The sequence below is a fragment of the Pholcus phalangioides genome, unplaced genomic scaffold, assembly GCF_987345545.1.
Source record: "Pholcus phalangioides strain wild (caught in Gottingen) unplaced genomic scaffold, Ppha-v1.0 ptg000024l_1, whole genome shotgun sequence".
Lineage (NCBI taxonomy): Eukaryota > Metazoa > Arthropoda > Arachnida > Araneae > Pholcidae > Pholcus > Pholcus phalangioides.
In genome coordinates, this window is record NW_028301616.1 from 22,243,983 (window position 1) to 22,266,338 (window position 22,356).

Here is a 22,356-nt window from a genome sequence, read left to right on the forward strand (position 1 = left end):
ATATGATTGATTACGACCAATCGATTACTAGTCTTTCAAAAAGTCCAAGCTAAGTTATTTATTTATTATCGTGATTTTAGAATTTATTTCGCTTCCAGCCAGCTCCGGTTAATTTCCATTCTCCAAGCGCATTAGAAGAAACAAAAATTAACCTCCTTTCTAGCGGCCTTGCATTTTTTTCTCAATCATTTTTCTCTCCGTAGGTTTGTTTTTTACTCAAGACTGGTTGAGGAATGACGCGCCGCTGCGCTCCGTGCGGGGGCCCAGACTGACTGACCATAAACCACGTTAAGGCCACCGTGTGACTGCACATCATCGGGACCCGTTGCCAGATAGCCCCCGCTGCTTTAATGACCCTCCAGCGTCGTTATTCTCTTTGCTGGATGTCTTTTGTTATATATATACACACATATATTTATTTCTTTCCTTATTTTCCATATTTTTTGTTCTGTAAAGAGCTGACCAGAAAAGGCGAACAAAACCGGACCTATCGTTTTTCATGAGTACAGTAGGACCACCTTTTTTTCTCTCTCTTATAAACGGCAGGTTGTTTGTCTGTCGTATTAATTTCGTTACCGTACTATAAATTTCTAAGTAAACGCCATTTTTACTCTGATTTTTTTTTTCCTTGTGACCGAAAGGAGGGAGACAATAAGAAATGCGGTTGATAGACAGTCGTGACACCCGCCATTGGATATTGGTGAGTTTGAAGCTCACACCCACTACTGACCTCATAGGATGATCATTTATCGATGTCTTTATTTCAAATGGCATAGTTGAAATGTCATCGGTTCATACGGAATAAAATTTTCAATTCTTTACAGAAGTCCTAGGAGCCTCCTTTAACTTGAGATGCCATCGTGAAACGCGAAAGAAATCATCACAAAACACGAGCAGAGCGAAATTTTCGTATTTTTGTAGTAAAAGGTATGGAAGAAACGCTTCAAATCATAATTAACAATTTATTGAAAGTACGAATATTTGAAATAAACAGATTTTTAAAAATTATACGTTGATGTATAGTTGAGTGGTGTGCCTTGAACGGTTAAGCGGGAGGTAAAATCCTTATTCAAATACAGTCATAATCAGTGGTATTCTACGGAAGGCAGTAGGACAGCAATCATCAACCTTTCAGATACGGCGGGCCAAATTGAAACTTCCCACGAAGCCCGCGGATTACCGACTCAAGTAATTTAGTGACATCTTACAAGGGCCCCGAGTTAAACAAGAGGGCAAAAATAATTGAAGACTTCCATTTATTCTGAAATTATTTTTTTCATTAATTATCAATTTTGATTAGTTCTAAAATAACTTTTTTCATAAATTCAGAAAAAGTTGTTGGTTAATTACTGATTAAATTAATTCTGAGATTAATTTTTAACCAGAAATCACTAAATGATTCTTCATTGTTTATTTCGGTAATTCTGAAAAATAATTTTCCTTTTCAATATATTTTGAAATTATTTCTTTCAATAGCTATGCAATTATTCTTTTATTAATTGTGAAATAATTTCTATCAGAAATTGCGAAATTATTTCTCTCATTGAAGTTATTTTTTTCACCAATTCTGAAATTATTTGTTACGAAAATTCTATTTTTGAAATTATTTCTTTCATTAATTATAGAATTAATCTTCTTTCAATGTTTTCAACCATATCTCGAAAATCGGCGGGCGACGACAAAAAGCTCCGAAGGCCAAATGTTGACCTCTGAGGTAGAAAATAGACATTTCCGAGGGAAAATTCGTTTCAAATGGCCTACATATACAAATGAATACAAATGAATACAAATACAACGCCACAACAGGCAAATTGCCCAACGAGGTGGCTGACTTAAGAACATCATGGATCCCCGAGCCATTTTTTGGAGGCCCTACCTACTACTGCTACACCACACATGCACCCCCCCCCGCGGAACCCCCCAACGAATCGGTACATGCGAGAATGTGCGTGTACGTGTAGTGCAACCTGACGTAAAGTTTGTTTCTGTGTAATGCTTGTTATGTGTTGTTATCTGCCCCCAGTTTTACTAACTATGAGTGAAGTGTTATGGTTGAATGATTTACCGTTGTAGGACTGTTGCTCTCTGTGGCGAGACTTTTTAACGGGGAGATCGGCTCGCATTTGCGCCTTGAAGTTGGGAACCACAGAAAACCAACTTCAGCCGACCACCACTGTGGGGTTCGAACCCGGATCCTCGCATCACGAGTCCGGCACTATAACCACTCGACCACCACAGCGGCTAATATACCCACTTTAAATTTTATGTTATACAGTACAGTGGAAACTCACTATAACGATACCCGATGTGTAACGATAAATCCCTCTATACTCTGCAGCTATATTTTTTCAGATCTTGTTTGCATATACTCTAATGTTAAATTCCCCTCGATATAATGAAGGATCGGATACAGCCCTACTTTACATCCTCTCGTTACAACGTTATACTTTGCTCAGATGAATCCCTCTATAACGATAGCTTTTGAAAAGATTTTGAAATCGCTACAACGATATGCTATTACATTTCCCACAAAATCACATTCGATATATTTTTGAATTCCTCACTAGCTTTTGTCCGAGGATGCCTAGTAAAAACGAAACTTTTCGCAATGCACCTTCAAACCGTAAATAAAATTGCTGTGAGCCTATATTATAAGTACACATATTAATTTTATCAAAGTACATAACGAAGATATTTTATGAAAAGACATAGAAGTGTGATGCGGTAAACATTTTTACAGGGATAAAACAACTGAATTTTATGAATCAACAAATTACATTTTTTTTTGCGGCGAATAAATACTTAAAAGTGCATTTTTTGTAAAACTAGAAATTGCCGAAGAGATGACAAAACAGAATAAATTCTGTTTTAAGAACAGAACGCTTTCCTTCGGGAACGCTTCGATATCTCTCTGAGATGGGAAGCGGGGTGTGTCTGGTCTTCAAAGGTCAAAGAATAAATTCTGTTGCACACGATGGTAATGTTACATCTCGATATAAGAATAACAATAATCGCTTTCCAATTTATTTATTTTTTTTTATTATTCAATATTGTTTGACCGAGGCCTATACAAGAGGATGCGGAAGTTATGAATGACGAAAATGACGATTGATGGAACAGGAAAATTCGGAAAATGTAGTACAATCTACAATATTTGGTGGTAGGTTGTTCCAGTCGATAATAGTTCTTGGGAAGAAGCTAAATTTGTGACAATCTGAAGGGGCAAAGATGGGCTGAAATTTTTGGGAATGATTGAGTCTAACACAGAGAAATGTGAGGGTTTAATTAGAATGTTGGAAGTGTCAACATTAAAAAACCCATGGAGGATTTCATAAAGAAAATTCAAACGACATAAGTCGAAAAGAGGAGAGCGGTTGGATATTGAGTTGGAGCTTGAGTTCCGATATGGAGACAGATGAAGACCAACAGTTAAAAATGAAGCGAGTGGACTTATTTTGGATATATTCTTGTCTATGTTGGCTTGGGCATGGGGATCCCAGGCTTCACAGGCATAGGAGAGAGTCTGGCAGCATAAGTGACGGACATGACGGGTGGAGTATTTCAGGTTACGGCGAAGTAAAAAGAGTTTTTGGAAACATTTATTAAAGATATAATCAACGTAAAGGTTCCAGCGGAGATCGGAATAGATTATAATATGCCCAGGTATTTAATACAATACAATTATATTTTTCTCTTGATCCGCAGAGTATCATTAATACACAATGCAGTGAAATCTCAATGCAATCTTCAAATTCCATCGAGCACGCGGGAACCTAGTACTCCTATTTCTCGGGCGATTGAAGAAACCAGAAATATCCACTACACAGATGAAGAAAACTCAAAGCTCTCCAAGGAGTACATTGGAAAAGTCGAATATATTTTTGTTTCTTTTCTCCATGATTTGCCACGAAAAAAAGCAAAAACAAAAAACGCTGGACATGATAATTACAGGCGGATGTTTTCCGCAGCCACGCGCGAGATTGCGAATTCTATTTATTTTTTCCTCGTTACGAAATTCCAAACACCCGGTACAGCATAGCCGAAATTCTGCACACAGAGAGAATGAGAGAGACGGAAGCGTAAAAATTAGCCATTTCCGTAGTTAGGGATATACACACAAAACATCTTGCCTTAACTAGAAAGAAAACATAATATCCAATACATGTACAGTTATACATGAAAATGTGTCACTAACAGCCTCATCCTTCAAACGATACCTGTGCTTGTAACAGGATGTTTACATGGTACGTAGCAGCGAATGATTACTAGGGAAGGAGCAAAAAAAAACACAGATGGTTTTTGTGCCAGATTTTTAGAAACCGATTTATTATTATCATCATACTAAAATATATTCAGTTTCCAGCACAACCCTTACTCTATAACGTTTAACCCTATTTTCTTCCGAAGTTTTTTTTTCAGCATTAATTTCACAAGTACTCCGAAATTTAGACGATTAGAAAATAAATAAATAAATTAGCTCATATCTTTTCACGACATTATGCACAGATCTATACCAAGAAAAATTTCCGTTCAGAATTCTTTCTAGTATTTGCGAATCAAAATAAGTACAGGGTGTCCCATAAATACGTAAATAGTTTAAAACTATATAAAAACTCAAGGAATAAAAACTCCACCTTCAATAAATTTGAAGGTGGTTTACGAAAAAGTTATTCTCCCGGATGGGGATTTTTTTGGTACAGTAAAAAATTAGTCCGAAATTTCGTCGAAATTTGGTGCTGCACCCTTCTTTCATCTCTTCTGTGTCCGACACGTTCGTAAAGTTACAGCCGGCGATTCGTGACTGAGTTCAAACAATTTCACCAATAGTGCTTTATCCACTAATGCCAACATCACAATGAAAACACCATGTAAGCGCAGTGACGGGAAAACTCAGGAATGAGCACCAGGAATTGTACACCATGCATTTTATAAGACTCTGATAGATAGATATATAGAATGACATTTCCAGAGTGATTTGCTTTTGTGCAGCGTCCTCTATCAACAAAAATTAAGAAATTGTTTTTTTCTGTACCAAAAAAAAAATTCCGTTTGGTGAGAATGACTTTTTCGCGAACCGCATTCAAATATAAAAATTCCAGGAATAGTATATAAACTTCGTCCAAGAATACTAAGAAAAAACCAACGATTAAGGCTAATATATAAGAATACGAAATTCCTACGTTATTAGTGGTTATATATTTTCCTCTGAAGGCGACACCCACTATGTGTCGAAATGTATTAGGAATTTCCTATTGTGTCCACATATTTGTCGTATTTGTTAGTGTTTTCTTAATATAACAATTTCTTCAATTTTTATGAATTTTCAAACTACTTACAAATTTATGGGACAACCTGTATATAATTCCGATTTTGAAATATATATATATATATATATATATATATATATATATATATATATGAGCTGAACGTATTCAATGAAAGGGTGTCCACAAATTTGTAAATAGTTTGAAAATTCATAAAACTGAAGGATTTTTCTCGATATTTTTTTTTAAAAATGCGTTTGACGAGATAAGGAATTTATTCCGCACAAAACTTTCTTATTTTCCTCGACATAAATTTGCGGTTTTAATTATTTTCAATTGATTGACTGTTTTGTATAATACAGTTAAAATTGCAAACTTATATGTCGAAGAGAATAGAAAAGTTGTGAGCGGGATAAATGCTTTATCTCGTCAAAAGTATTTTAAAATGAAAATAACGAGTAAACAAGAAAATAAAATGAGCAGCAGTAAAACGTTCTGATCAGTTTTCCTGTAATAAAAACGAAAACAAAAATGAGAAAAAAAAATACTCACGAACTAAAAACACACCCATAATTACATTGGAAGAATATCATCAACAGCACATGACGTTATCCCACCATAAATTGAAATATAAAAAGAAAAAAAAAGTTACATACTTTAAAAGTATTTGATATCACTCGTGAAAAGAAAAAAAAAATGCGAATATCAACTTAGAATACATGCATAAAAAAACTGGCAGAATTTGGCTGAACACGAGTGAAGGATGACTATTACAGCCCGGAAGTTTAGGCACTAAAAAATGGTCGAAATAGGCAGGTAAAAAGGCATTTATAATTTTTGGAAGGAAGACAAAATAACTAAAAACAAAGGTATTAAGGGTCCAAAAACTAGCTGAAAAATCGATTGCGTTTAATCCGCCTATTGTTTTAATTACAGTTTATAATAACTACATTATTCAAGATATACAGAAGACTGGATGTTGTGAAGATATTTATTATTTGAGATGTTGATTTTTTTAAGGAAGGAAAAAACTCATCTCTGCCTCTACCGGGAGAGATGAGTTTTTTCCTTCCTTAAAAAAATCAACATCTCAAATAATAAATATCTTCACAACATCCAGTCTTCTGTATATCTTGTATTAACAAGTGGAGAGCGACATTCATGTCATAACTACATTATTATCCAAGTTAAATTGATTTCAAGCACAAAATAAAGCGTTAGTGGACACTCAGGATTAGGCTAATTCCAGGGCCACCATTACCAGACGCGGAACAAATAGAGAAAATGATCTGTGGGGCTTCCTCGAGTAGCGAGAATAATTCTCGTTTACTTGTATTATTTGGAATAATCATCATCATTTCTATAGTTGAAACATGGCTATCTTGCTCTGTTTTTGTTTTAAAAAAAGTGACTTCTTAATATTTTACCACGTATGCAAGACTCCTTCAAACGTGGGGCCCTGTGTGGGCGCATCTGCCAATAACTAAGCCCAAGGCGACTCTTGTCAATGTAATCGACTACTAGATATGTATGTTTAATAAATAGCCATGGTGTGTTGTGCATTTCCCGCTTAGTTGTTTAATAATAGCCAGCCTTGTCTGATCCTACCCCGCCTTGTGTGAACCATGACGTCAATTCAAGACCTCTTGCGAAAATCATCGGTTCACTATACCAACACCTTCTAAAGCAGAAAGCCTCGCGCGAAGCTCGTGACGCACTGAAGTCGTCCATTTCACCTATAGTCATTGCTGCGTTCATCTGAAACAAAATCATTCACTTCTAACACCATCCGGCTAAAGCAAAGTTAATGCATGGTAACACCAATCTCTCAGATCACTTGTTTGCGTCTAAATGGAGCTGGAAGCGGGCTTTCTCACGGTACTTAATACCGAGAGTTGGAAGAGCAATTCTTTTGAAGTTCTCAATGCCAAAAATATCCAAGTTTTACCGATTATGGACTCTCAAATTCACTAATAAACTTAAAACTATGTTAAAATAGGCATTTATGGCTCGAAAATAAAAAAAAAGGCATTTTTACCAAAAAAGTTTAAAAAAGGCAAAAAAAAAAGGCATTTTGCCCGAACTTCCGGGATCTAATGATTATATTGTATCAAACAGAAATGTAAGTTAGTTACTTAACACTCGAAGCAGCTAAAAATGATTATCAAATACCACAATCAGTTTTTTTTTCTTTTGAATCTTAGACATCATTGATTACGTAGATAAATTAATACACATAAAAGACGAAACAAAAATTCCACCAATAAAATTTATACTCACACCCTGATTAGACGGTTATTCCAATATCAGGAAAAATATGGGGAGAAAAAAGAAAAACATCAGAATTAGGACACGGCAATGTAGAAAATATATCGCAAGAGAATAAATAAGGAATTTGAAATTGGGTAGGAAAAAACACTTTTCATAGTAATTTCGCATTTATCTAAACCAAGGGTGCTCAGACCTTTGGAGAGTGCGGGCAACTTCATTAGTTTGAAAACTTGTCACGGGCCCCCTCAAGTGATTTGTAAATAAGCCGTGCCACTCAAGCGATCTGAAACAGCACCCCAAGCAGCTGCTACTACTACACAAAAACACAACTACTTTGGCAGTACCACTTTACCGCAATTTACTACTATTAACGTGTTGGGTTGGAAATGAAGGCGCCCGATGGTAGCTTCAAGATAGTTAGGGAAAATTTCTTATCTTCTTCCCCCGGTTCAAACCTGGGACCTGATGGCGAACTTACGATGGTAGACGAGCATCTCACCACCACGCCACTCGGGCGCTTACACCCAAGCTAGTTAAGTGACGTGTAACTTACGCCAGTCAACTGGTAAATGGGGTCACCTTGGGCCATTTTACAAATTTAGGTTTTCGGCCCGCGGGTCATGGGTTGAGTATGTATGTCGTAAACTGACGATTATAATACTCGAGATTTTTTTATTTTCTTTTTTCCCCCTCATAACCCCTGCCTCACCCGGTTGCGATCGCAGCGTCACATCCTTCGCTGTACAAAAATCTAAACTCAAGTCCTAAATAGTTTGTTTCTTGGAAACATTGAGAATACAAGGATTCCTGAAGAGCAGAACTCACGTGAACTTAACGGGACACGCTTGTGTTAGAGAAATATTCAAAATTTGTAAGGGTTCTGCGGAACAGCTTTATAATCTTCAAGGGCTCCCCGAAAACTTGTGTGTGTGTGTGTACATTGCAAAAACTCCGCTCCAAAACAGTGATCCTCAAAGTGTGCGTCGAAGCGAGTGGGCAATATTGAAGTGTGCCTGTTTAGTGCCTCGAAGTGCTTATGCTGGGAAGCCACGGGTGGCTAAAGTTTGAGAATCAATTAAAATAAAGTAAAACGTCTCAACAATGGCCACTAACGGGCTCATGAAAATGTGACAGCTATTGGAAATGGTCGTTTTATTTCTGAAAAAAAGAAAAGAAAAAAAAAACAACTCTAAAATTTCTCTCCGATCTATGAAAATTTAAAATAATATTCCGTTCTGTAATTGATTACGATAATTATATAATTGATTATATTAGAATGTATGATTATATTGATACGGTTATATCATAATTGATTAATCGACAGGGCTGTACTGTCTGATTCCCAAGGCGCCGAACGAGAGGGAGCGAAAATTTTACCCTTTAAACTCTCTTTCAACATTACAAGGGGGTGCCAAAATGTATGCTTGTCCTGGCTGACCAAGCATCTAGTTGCGGCCTCGTAAATCAATCTACAGCGCTATTTTTGCATCCTGAAATTTAGGCTTCAGTGCTGAGGTAAAAACAACAAACACGAATTGGCGAGAAAAACTGACATGAACCAAGACAGCGTACTAACAACCCCCAAATAGTGCTGAACCCATGACGCGCGGGCCAAATGTGACCATCGGAGTCACCTGAGACTAAAGATGACTCCGACTTCACTCTTACAAAATTAGATTTGAAACCTCAAACACCTAATTTTGTAAGAGTAACTAAGCGGGGGGGGGGGGCACATTCTCAGATCACTTAAGTGACCCGCGGCGGATTTAAAGACCACTTATGCGGCCCGCGGTACAACTAAAGATCACTTAAGTGGCCCCCTTCTCTGCTTTCAATGTGCTCAGGAAAAGAAAGATTACATAATCCCCCTTTCCCACTAGAGTTCGGGGGGAAACCCTTGAAAATCAGCTTAAAAATTATTTTTCTCATAGCGATATGCGTTTTTTTTTTTCAAGTCCAAAGACACGGTACAGTACAGAATAAAATTTGTTCTGCTTAGAAAAGAAAAACAGTGCACAGTGTATTATGAGTGACTTTACGAGGCATTGGAGCTTTCGTAGATTTAAATTAGCTTTTTCCCATAGAGTCAAAGGTTTTCACAAATTTTGGAACATTTTTAGCGAACGTTTTTCACTAGCAAGTCATTCTTGACACTCGATACTGAGATACTAACGTCTAGCGTATTTAATACAGTAGGAGGAAGGGGATGGATGCACAACGGAGTAACAGAAGTAGTTATCATTTCGCTTTTCATCTGCCCGTTAGTTGAAACCCAGCCTCTCCGCTCTCGTTCACTGCCATTGCCATTTTACCGTAGAAAGAGTGATGGATGGTCCATCGGATATTCCACGATCGATTCCAAACAATGGGCGACCTGGGGGAAAAAATAGACCCGTGAATATAGATAAGCGAATTCCCTACCGGAAAAAGAGGTTTTCCAAGGGGCAGGTGGTCAAGCTATGGCTCTCCCTTTCTCTCTCTCTCTCGACGTCTTCGAATACGCTACAGTAGTATCAGAAGCTCTGCGAAACTTCTATTCTCGCCCTGTAGAGTGAAAGAACTCAATGGTACAAGCGAAAGACGCGAATAATAATGAAAAAAAAAGTCCTATTTTCCAGAACGAAAAATATTCTCCTGGTCCGGAAATTAAACGAGCGATAGCGAATCAACTTATTCTTTTGGAAGTCTAGTCTATTCTTTTTCGGTCCTCAGTTAGACAGGCATTCCGATTAGCACCCCCTTTGCCCATACTATTCAATTTTAACACTTTGAAAAACCGAATGGGTTTATTTTCTAGCAGTAATCCATTTTTTTAAAGAGGCTGTTGATATAGAGCCAACAAAAATAATCTGCATTTGTGAAAAAAATAGTTATAAACTTGTGAAAATTAATATGTCGATTGTGAAGGAAAAAAATCAATTGCATTTATACACTAGATAAATAAAAAAAATCAAACAAAAAGATATTTAATTGTACCACGGTCGACGCTCGTCATAACGACCCCCCCCCACCCCCATCGTTCCACGCAAACAGGACGTTATATCGAAAGGAAAACATATAGCGCAGTCGTTATATGAAACCATTTGGGGTTTCTCTTACCGGTCGTTGTAATGGAATGATCGCTACAACATGGGGTTGTTATAACGAGCGTAAACAAAAGAAAAAAAAAAGGTGGATATGTCACTTTTACATAACTTAATAGGTATGTTTCTTTACTTACCATACTACTGATTTTGAGCAAATATTTAAAAATTAATAAAAGTGAGAATTACTTGTAAATTACGTTTCTTATTGTATATACAAATGCACGTGAGGCTTACCAAATATTTTGGAATATATCCAGTGGTATTAGTGACTATATTTCTTCACTAATATTAAATGAACGAGACTGTGCTTCAAGAAACCTATAAAACAACTTACTTTTCATATTGAGATTTTGAAAATGTGTCTTTGCACAATTCTATGTATATTTCTCTAAATACATTCTCTCACATTCAGATTACCAATACAGTAAAAACCAGATTCGTACAGCCATCACGGTCGTACCGTGATTGCTGCAGGAGCATGATCATCTAAGAAATTGATCTCAATCTCTTTACTTCCAATTAGATTGACGGGGCGGGGGGGGGGGGGGGTTGAAGTTCGGGGCCTTGAAGGCCTTAATTATCTCATTACTCAAGTTGCTATTACGTAAGTACGACTCGGTGAATCTTTTGATTGGCAGTTTATCAGTCGCTTATGGCCAATTAACAAAACTAAATAATATAAAATATATGAAAAAATTGGATTTGTGCTTGATGAAATTAAAAAAAAACCAACAAACAAAGAAGAAAATAATGACAATATTCAGATAGAAACTTACCGATGTTATGTCCTAGTCCCACGGAGCCATGTAAAAAGAAAGAGAAAACGGAATACGATACAAGAATTAGCAAAGTAGAAAACAAAAAATAGACAGGTGCAAATCTCAGTCACAAAACTTGAGAAAAGCGTTAAACAAATAGTGATGTAAAATTGTAATTGTATCTCTTTCACGAGACACGCATCACAAGATAAAATTTCGTCAAAAATAAAACACATTCCTAATCATAATAATTACCAATTTTCATCAAAGGCCGAACGTTGTTTTTGAATTGTACAGCACTGGTTAATTATTTTTATACAAATCAAAAAATTTATCACTTGCAAATCATAACCAATTGCAATATCCATTAAAAAAAATGATTTGCATTCATCAGAAACATAATTCAGGGCGACAATGTGCCATCGGAGTCGGGAAAAATAAATTAATATGTATCCAGAAAGTGAAAAAGGGGGGGGGGTGTCAACATTTTTTCACTACCTTATTTTATATACTAGTCTCTAGCATACCTATTATAAAAGATAACAGCCAGCAGAGCGACAACAGAAAGCACTCTCATATGGGAACCGAGGTCATATGCTGTAATGAATTTTCTGCACAAAACACGTATCTTCTAACGCTGAGGCGTGAAACTGTCATGAGACAAATCAGTTTCGAGTGCATCAATCATCGCGTGAACTAGAAGACGAGACGCGAATGAACACACATCCTCAGACGAACTCCCGACTTCTGCCCCAGTTATTAACAACAGATAAAGGAGGGAGGATGTCCAAGTGGGAGAAAAAAAAATAAATTAGAGACAAGTTTTTTACAGTGTGCCACTCTATTAACCGTCTTGATAAGATCCTGTCAAATATTTGGAAGCATGTAGAAGTGAGTATTTTTTTTCCCCTGTTCAAAAGGACGTTTTTTATTCCACGTTGATGCTTTATGCATTTGGTCCCACTGACGTTTTCTCTCCCCCACCCATGTGGCCATTCCCCACAGATCATTTATCCATCCTAACAAGTGAGAGGAAGGGGAAATCCACGGGGCTTAGCCGTTATAAGCTACTCATAATACGATAACTGTTATTTTTGACACAAATACACACGGATCTGACAGCTTGGTGCTAGAATGAGGGATTGTCAGTAGTTCTAGCAAATTGGGAAACGGAGAGATTTCCGGAGGTCGGGGCGCTGTGAGCATCTCTCCTTTCATTCTCATTCAGCCTTTCTAGAGTTAAAAAAAAGATGCAATTGAATTAGCTTTTGTCGAAATTCGACCGACCATCTTAACATTTGTGAAAGGAAGTCTAAGTTACGGATTACATGTGCAGTCAATGCGCATCACCACCCCCCCCCCCCAAGGTAGTGTAGTTCGTCTTCAAATTGAAAATACAAAGATCATCTAAGATCTACGAAGTTATCTATCAATGGTAACTATCGAACAAGAAAACATTGAAAAATAATAATAAGAGGAAATTAAAAATTAAAATTCGAACCAGAGTTAAGGAATATAAAAATTTTGCCTCTGGTCTTATCTGCAGAAGACAATCAGGAAAATGGCTTTCGACAGCTACAGAAAAAAAAAATTGCTTCCAAGACTACAGCAAAAAGAAAATGGAGAAAATATTTATTGTAAAACTTTAGGAATGTTCATCGATTACTTATGCAGAGCAGAGATGATCTTCGACGGCTACTACTAAACCACACATGCACATCGTCCACATTCCTCTGCGGAACTTCTAACGAATTGGTACATGTTGGAATGTGCGTGTCGTGAACGTACACATGTACAAACGTACGTGTCGTATGTATTGTGAACGTAACGTAATGTTTGTTTCTGTGTAATGCTTGTTATGTGTAGAGCTGCCATCAATTTTTCTAAGATCCTCGGCGACTGCAAAATGACGGTCCATGATGGCTGATGACGTCTCCAAGATGACACTTCATGATGATGAATAAATGCACAGAAGGAGGATAAAGAAGGGATTTTAATTAGAAAAATCAAGTGAAACAACTTGACACGGGGAATCGCAATCATTTTCTTTTTTAATTCAAGAAACTGGAAAATCAGAACATAATTGGGATTAAATTAAATTTACAGCACCAATGCCCTAGACTCCTAGAGAAATGTGTTGAATTTATCCACACACACACACACACAAGCGCATCGCTTTTTTCTAAATATTTAAAAACAAAAAAATGCATAAAAGTTATTCCATTACCCCTTGCAGTAGCGAAAATCTCGTTATTTCGAGTTGACAACGGAGAGAAATTAATGGCATGGGCTGACGGTAGGAATCTGCAAGAAAGACAAACTCCAAACATTCCACAGTTAAACTAGTCATAACTGACAGAGGACAGCATTGGGTAAAAATGAAGATACCCGTAATAGACGAGGACGAGAAGCCATCTTTCTCCCACCTTCTCTCTTCTATCTTGACTATAATGATTGAATGCACCAAGAAGATTGAGACAGTGACAAATGACGGGTCTCGCTAGAGTCACGGAGACTTCCATTCCTCTCCCAAATGAGACAGACCTTCTCTCTTCCGCAGCACGGGTCAACCAAATGCTCAGGAACATAGAGAACCATAATGTACATACACATTTCCCTTTTTTTTTTTCTCCTTCACCTTTTTTGCCAGAATAGTAATAATACACGACATCACATTCTTAGGAAATAACCTTTATCCCTCTTCTCCATATTTCCATCTTCAGCTCACGGGATGGGTCACACTGACTAGTTTATTTTGATTGACTTACATGAGGGGAAACTGTCATCATGGCAGTAAAATTACCTCCACCGCGATGAGACTAGAACAGGAAGAAACATAGCTTAGGAGTGGGATGGAGGCAAAAACATTCAAACATAGATGCATAACTACAGGGGATTGCAATCTAAAACAAATCAGATGGGCTTGACATACTCCGGAGAACTGAAAAAATTTCATACGTTTTTGAAACTGATTATGTTGAATCTAGAGATTTAAACTTATTTTGTGAAATGGAAGGAACAGGCGTTATGGCTAATAAAATGTAGGGTGTGTGTACCTATTCAGAGATGTGTACAGCTAAATATTCATTAGAAAGTTATGAAATTCTGGGAAAGCTGAAATGAAGGGATAGGAGAAAAACTGAGAGAAAAAAATGGTTTCAACAATTTATCACTACAGGATGTTTTCTATTAAAATTATAGTGCACATGCTAATTTTTCGCACACATGGGACCAAACTGCCCATGCTTCATGACAAGGTACATCTAAACATTTCCAGCACAACCATTATAATTTCTCCATTAAAAGAGTATGACGTAAAGCAGGGCCATAATTAGGATTTTTGCAGCCCGAGACAAACATTATTTTGCCATCCCATACCTTTAAAATTATATAATTTTGTAACTGTGTTTTTTGTTCCCACCTAAAACTGCCACCCCCTAAATTTTGCCGCCCGGGATAGTTGCCCCCACCTCTATAGTTATGGTCCTGCATTAAGTTTACAAAAACGTTCTCTGCAAGTGAAAATTATTTTATGAACCCCCGTAACTTCACACTAAAAACTATGCAGAAAATTTCAGTCTTTAACCCCTTAAGCAGCACAGCAGAAATTACAACCCTCCCCCTCACCTTACAAATATTTTTTCCAATAAAGTCGACTGTCTTCCAATTTTCAGCAGGTGCAAACTAAGGGGTATAGGGAAAGGTGTCCTATTGAGAAATCAACTTTACAAAATATCTGGACTTGTCAATGCTAAAATAAGAGACTTTTAAGGAGGCGAGATATCTTGTCAACACCACTTAAATGGTTAAAGGAGTATCAAAAATTCTTCCCATCCTTTTCAATGAGACGTTCCTAAAGTTTTAATTTTCTGATGGGTAGTGAAGGCTGTAAACAGCTCAGAACAGAGGAACTTCAATTATAGACAAATTAATGTGAAATCCCTATAGTCTCAGATTTTGTATGAGAAACAAACACTGATAAATATGTTAATAGATTGGTTCAATATTTTGAATATACATAAACATGAAAGGAAGAACATGAAATATATACACTACCAAATAGCAATATAAACAATACTACACAGAAATATAAACATACACCCCCCCCAAATAACCTTGTAAACAACACAATTTCCGCTTTGGCAGAATCATTAATTGTAATCTACAACATTTGCACTATTTGGCAATATATCAATATCATGCTCAATTAAAACCAATTACACAAATTTTGTAGATAGGATTTGATAAGAAAGTATTAAAAGTAGGACAAACTGAGAAAGTAGGACAAAAGTAGAATATTTTATCAAAAAGTAGGAAAAGTAGGATAAGTGGGGCCCTATATATTTACTTTACATAATCTTTAATCCTGAAACATCGTACAATGTTTTCAGGCTGAAGAGATATATTGAAGAGATATGATATGTAAAGGCAATGCTTTTTTTTTCACATATTGCAGATACATACCCTGATGCCAGCAAGACGAGGCTCTTTCTTCAGCAAAGCAACCATTGTATGGTAGTCAGATTGTGCGGCTTTCACAAACCACTGTCTTCTCAGCTTTGAATCTAATTGCTGAGATGAAAGGTAGGTGTTTTTTATTGAAAAAAAAAAAAACAAACAAAAAGTTGCTGCATCTTTTTTTCCTATGAATAATTTAGGACGTCTTTTCACAGCATTTTCATGCCATAAAATCATTCTTATCATGGAGATTTGTAGAGTGGGGAACAAACAATAACCGTTTGTGTATTTATGAATATAATATCAAGACATTATGAAAGTATGACTGAGTAAAGTAAATATTGCTAAAAACAAAATATTTGAGTAAGAAAATTTCTATTCGTTACAAAGTTTTTTTTTGTTACCTGAGATGAAATGCCACACGACTAAAAAATGCTTGTCCTGACATAAGTCATACATTTTTACTTTATATGAGTTTTAAATTTTACACAAGTTTTAAAAGTTTTTACGGCTACGACGATTTAAGTTATCAAGACTTGGGTTTGAGTGGTGATACTAACAATTTCATGCTGCTCATGTGAGGTTTCTTTGATTGGACAAAGATACAATGTCAATTTGATTTAAAATGAAATTTTTTGACAAACTCCATCATGCACATACATTATTTCTTTATCAATACATACATCACAAGCAGTATAAATCATTTAATTTCTATGATGTCATTTATTGCGTGTAGATCAGAGATCCTAATGGCATGAAAAAAATAAAATAAATGTAAAAATGTGTTTTCACTATCAAACATGGCGTGGGGAGGATTTGCAAAAATCAAGAAATCACAAAAACCTGGTAATTCCATAGCAAAAGTAGTAATTGTGCATACAATTTTTTTTGCTGATGATTTTTCCTTTTTCTATCAGATAAGTCTGATTCATATCAGAATTAATGAATAAAAACAATTAGAAAAACCAATGTCAGATTCCTATTCCTTTGATGACAGTTTTGAAATAGTCCCAAAATTTTTGCTCTGCTATATAATTAGAATGTATTCCTAAATAATGATTTATGTACATTAAATGAAATGATGCTCACCGAAGCAACTGATAAGTTATCATCTGAAACCTGGAACAAAAAAAAAGTTATTTCAGGGTCATTTGACTTCATTCTGATGATAAAATAAACTGTAATGCAGACACTTTATTACCATTTTGACAGTTATTCCCTTAACCAAATGCACAACTTGTTAATAACACATACAACCAAAACTTGGCGAACAAAAGAAAAATTAATAACTTATATGTGATAGTGTTATTTCTGTCGCATACTGGTTTATCCAAAAACTTATACACCATCAAAGAAAAATAAGTTGCTATGAAATTATGGTTTTTACAAGTGGAAAGAGCTGGAAATAAAAACCCAAAAACAGTTACACAGTTGAGTAAGTTGATTTAGAGGTGTACCATCTCTTGTTATTGCAAGACAGAGAAAGAACAAACACAAGATTAAATTCCAAGCCTTTTTGGTGAATATAGCAATCTCTTTTATCATAATTCTAACACATCATTAAGAATAGGGTTACCAGATATTCTATTTTTATGCCATTTCAAGCATCCTCCTCACATTTCTGAAAATTCACCCTTTTGCCTGTTTTTCAGGTTTCCGTAATAATTTTCCTTTTTTTTTTTTGAGGGGAATTTTTTTTTTCTCACTTTGAAAATTATATCCCTTCATTAATATGAGTGTTTTTCACACGCATTCAGTAATAGCTATTAAAATTCCCAGAAACTGTTCTGTTCTCGCTTTTCTTAGCAGTTCTCTTTCTGTTGAAAAAAAATTATTGTCGTGGGCAGTTTTATTGGTCACAGTAGTGTTGCCATCTGTTGTGAAAATTGGGAAACGTGACGTCACTAAGGGTGCGCACATCTTCTTTTCTCAATTGTCAAATCTGGTAACCCTAATTAGGAGCACATGCTATTTTTTAGATAAAAGAGAAAAAAATATATCTTCTCATAATCATATTGATATTACTCATATGTATGATGCATAAAATATTTTACATCAGTATAATTATTGGCTTATTATAGATTATCGCAGCATTTATACAATAACTATGTGAGTTAAAAATAGAATTTTATTTGATGCCACCAGAAAAGTAACCAACTTTTTCAGATCTCCAAGTCTTTGTCTTTGAAGAAGTATGAACCGGAAGTGGTGTTTTACTTGCAGTAGGTTGCTCATTAGCCATATTATCGATGCGCCTTGCTCGTTCTTTGACACTTTCGCTATGTGGCCGATACTCATTTGGAAGATCTTCTTCTTCATTCCCATTTTCCTTGGAGATAAGACATGGGACGTGAAAGTTCAAACTGAATCCATAAAATATACGTACTTAATTCAAACTGCTCACACATATGAATTTATTACCACTTTGAATACTTTGCTTCTACCTCAATTGATTATTATGCCTTTTTGTAGTTTAGAGTGAATTCCGAACTCTAACGCTTCTTGACTAGGATTTTGTTTGGCACTTGCCAAACCAGAGGTTGGCAATCGGGCAAGACAATCTATGTTTAACAAACTATCCTTGAAAGACAGAAAATAAAAACTGGTCTAAAAGAGGTGTGATATGAGCAAACAGAAAACTGACTTTTAATCATGTTCCACAATTGGTAATTTTTACTGAATCCAATTGTGACCTGATGGGCTACTCTGGGCAAAGCCCTCTACAAATGTGAGGGTCAAAAATATTTTCTAATTCAATATTAACACAGTAATTTTAAAATTTTGGGGCCTTGGGGAAAATGCCCCGTCCCCTTTGCCCAAGCAAAAATCTGGTCCTGGATGTATCCCAGGGATTTTAACAAACTGAAAAATAATTTAAAGCACTAGCCGAATAAGCATATTTTCTGTTTTGATCAAAAAGGTCCCGTAGAAATTAAGCTGACTAATTTTTTTTCCAAGTGTTCCTATAGCTTTTCTGTCACAAGTCTTTCCGTCCATAACTATGCCGTCACTTCAAAAATATAAATTTCAAATTCACTCGTTAGAACCATTTTCATGTGAATAGTCATTTTATTAGACGGATACGATTCTTCATGTAAGACAATTGAATGTAAATTTACTGAATTTAATTTAATAATTTACTGAAAACATTGTTGTATGATGTGATCAGAGATACTACTGCACTACTTAACCGTACACATTCCTGAATTTCTAACAAATCGGCACATGCCAGAATGCATGTTCTGTGTGTATGTGCTGCCCTAACGTATTTAAAGTGATCAGATATACTGGAGAGCAAATGGGGGAGGCAGAAATTCAGAAAAGAGCAAATGGCTTAAAAATTTATAGAAAAAGGGTGAAGGGGGGGGGGGCGAAAATTCAACTAACAGAAGGGTGGGGGAGCAGAAATTAAGAAACAGGGGGTAAAGGGGGTGGAAATTCAGATTTGAATGGGGGCAAAAATGAAAACACATGGAATTCACAAGAAAAAAATGAATTATTGGTTAGGGACATATATAATCAAAAAAAGAATAAATAACCCCTTATCCAAGGATGGTGTCTCTCTGCTACCCATACAAAGGTTTTTAACAGCTGGCTGCTGGAGATGCCTGGTTCTCCCCCCCCCCCAGTAGGGCAGGCAGGCAAACTGCTTACGTTGCTTCTTGTGACAGAGCTTGGGTGTCTCGAAGTTTCTACAATTCCCCAGATTACAAGATTCAACTGCCCTTGAGGGGGGAATCGAACCCATGTCCTCTCACTTGCCGGGTGAGAGCCCTAGACCACTAGACTACAAAGGCAACAACAAATTTCAATCTTTCCTTAGAGCTTGTATGCACTGAATGGGACTATACATGGACCGCAGCCCTAACTCTGGCCAAAGCCATTCCTGACACTGCCACCAGATGGAGACTTACCCTAGGATGAGGTCACTCCCCACTATCCATATTAAGGCTTTTAACAGCTGGCTGATGCGAAGATGAATTCAGGAAAGAAAGAAAATTCAAATGAAAAAAAAAATTTAATGAAAAAAAATAAATTCAATGAAAATAAAAAATAATTCAAATGAAAAATAAATTTTCTTTCTTTCTTGAATTCAACTTTGCATCAGCCAGCTGTTAATATAATAATAACTCCTTGTCTCATTAAAAAACGGGCAAAGAGAAAATTGCCTCCCACTTCTCCACAGCTCTTACATGCTTATCCATTTGTGAATATAGTTTATATGAAATGGCAATTGAATGAATCATTCATCTAAATATAGATTATTATATTATAAAAATTATGAAATATTAATTTAAAGAAAAACATACTTTTTCATCACGAATATCTATAATCTTGTTGGAATCACGAATATTTTCTTTGTTTTCAGTTTGGTGGTTTTCACGAAGCCTATGGTATTCCGATATCTGTTGGGCATCACAGTCACCAACACTGGAGAAACTACCAGGCTCCGTTGGCCTGCTGTTATTCAACGATATTTCATCTTCTTTGGAAGATTTACAATGGTTTTCATATAACGATGAACTGCTATCACTTTGAGCTGAGTGTTTTAATACCTGTCTACCTTTTTCTTCATGGTCAGATGACTTTAGCAAGCTGCCTGCAGCCATGCCAACAGCAATCGAATTGTTTCGAGGCCTATCACCATTGCATAGTCTCGAATTCACTTGAAATGGCCAATCAACATCTTTAGGCTCAGAGTAATATCGCTGATACCTTGGACCTTGTTCATGAATCCACGAATTGTCTAACTGAACAGGATCTTCCCTACTGCACGGATTGTAATTGTTTTCGTTCTTCCTCTTAGACAAGTTATTCACTGAATTTGATTTGTCTGAATAGCTGGATGAAGAATCATCTGAGAAAGACTCATTGAAAAATCTTCCAGAGCTACTGGCCAAGTGTGTGGGTAGGGAGGAACTGTCCTCCTGACCGCAGAATTTGAAAGACAGAAGAGGCGGCGGTGGAATCAAACTTGCATTGCTGGATAACCTATAACGCCAATATGGTTGGTAGTTCTGAGGCTTGCCCGTGTTCGTTTCAGAGTGGATACTGTTGTAGCTAGAGTTAAGCTCCAGTGACTCATCGCTGCATTCAATCTCATTACTTTCGTTGAAAGACCTTAAGTATTTTTCTTTTAGACATACATATTTTACACCCTGAAAATCACAATAAAGAAAAATCAGATCACAAGAATAAAATTAATAAGGACCAGTGAGTTAAAAGAGTAAAGGAAACATTTGTCACAGAAAACAATATCTTATGGCAGCGGTTCTCAACCTTCTTTGATTCGCGGAACCCTTTTAAGTAAAAAAATTCTATGGCAGAGCCCTTAGGCCAATTTTTTAATTATTCATCAAAGTTACTGATATATATTTTTACTATTTAAAAATATTTATAATTATTTTTTTAAATTTTACTATTTTTTTATTATTTTTCTCAAGCGGCTGCGGAGACCCGAGGGCTCCACGGAACATCAGTTGAGAACCGCTGTCTTATGGTATGACACCACTAGGGTGTAGTAGCCCAGGTCAATAAGATACTCGCCTAAAGTACGAAAGGATGTTTAAAGATGTCACGAGTTTGATACCCAGTTTGTCATTGCCAGAAACTTTCTGACACGGATGGGGGGGGGGGGGGTACAACATGACCCACAGAAAAAGATTGCTACTGCAGGGAGTCCCACACCGAGGGGTTAGCACACCAACCACTCTGTGAGTATAAAAAAAGGCTGCAGTTCAAAATTGGCAACAAATTATAGGTCCCGGTCTTATTAGCCCTCGTGTGCAGGAAATGGCTGTGGTGCAACAAAAATTATCATTGACACCATTAATTTTGGCATAGGCAAATTAATTCAAAATTCACCAAAGCAATGTTGACGAGGTTCATGTGAGGTTTAGTAGCAGTATAACATCACAATGCTATCACATAACCTCAGTCAAAGCATTAATTTTTGTGTGGGCAAAATTATGACTTTCATCAGTTAAAAGAGTAGCAAAATGGTTTTGCATTTTATTAGGATTACTGATTTGCATGCATTATTTTGGTAAGGAGATGTTAACAAGAAATGGGAAATTTGTACGTTTATTGATTCATTCTTTTCTTCTAAAAGTGAACTCGTCCAAATGAGTACTGTTTTTCTCCCCCCCCCCCTCTTTTGCAACGTAAACCCGTCTTTTTGGTTCCTGCCTCTGAGGAGAGCTTTCATTTCTCTTTCCTGCATTTCACAAAAGCCTCTAAAACATAGCCATAATCCTTATGTGGGCTGTCCTTAGCATAAGAACGTTAAGGATAATAATAAGAATAAAATAATTTTCGAAAATATGACTGTAATGAAAAAAGAACTTTTTCACTGTACAGTTGAGCTAACTTAATCAGGGCCTACTGTTAAATTAAGGCGGTACCTACTTCTTGGATCTGGAAACTGCAATCGTAAATATAATTTTAAATAACCAAATGAAAAAACACTATGTATTGAATAAATAGGGTAACTTTTGCCATTCACACTTGCTGCATTGT

The 22,356-nt window shown here is 36.3% G+C and overlaps 1 protein-coding gene across 1 annotated transcript in view; it reads right to left on the reverse strand.

Moving 5' to 3' along the window:
• LOC149068996 (uncharacterized) overlaps nucleotides 1-22,356 on the reverse strand; it is a 40,903-nt gene that overhangs the window by 14,746 nt on the left and 3,801 nt on the right. Inside the window, exons 3-6 of the mRNA XM_089250556.1 lie at nucleotides 20,148-20,996; nucleotides 17,996-18,166; nucleotides 16,927-16,956; nucleotides 15,844-15,951 (exon numbers count right to left, since the gene is read on the reverse strand). Coding sequence (XP_089106682.1) covers nucleotides 15,844-15,951; nucleotides 16,927-16,956; nucleotides 17,996-18,166; nucleotides 20,148-20,996 — 1,158 coding nt within the window. The remainder of the gene's footprint in view (nucleotides 1-15,843; nucleotides 15,952-16,926; nucleotides 16,957-17,995; nucleotides 18,167-20,147; nucleotides 20,997-22,356) is intronic.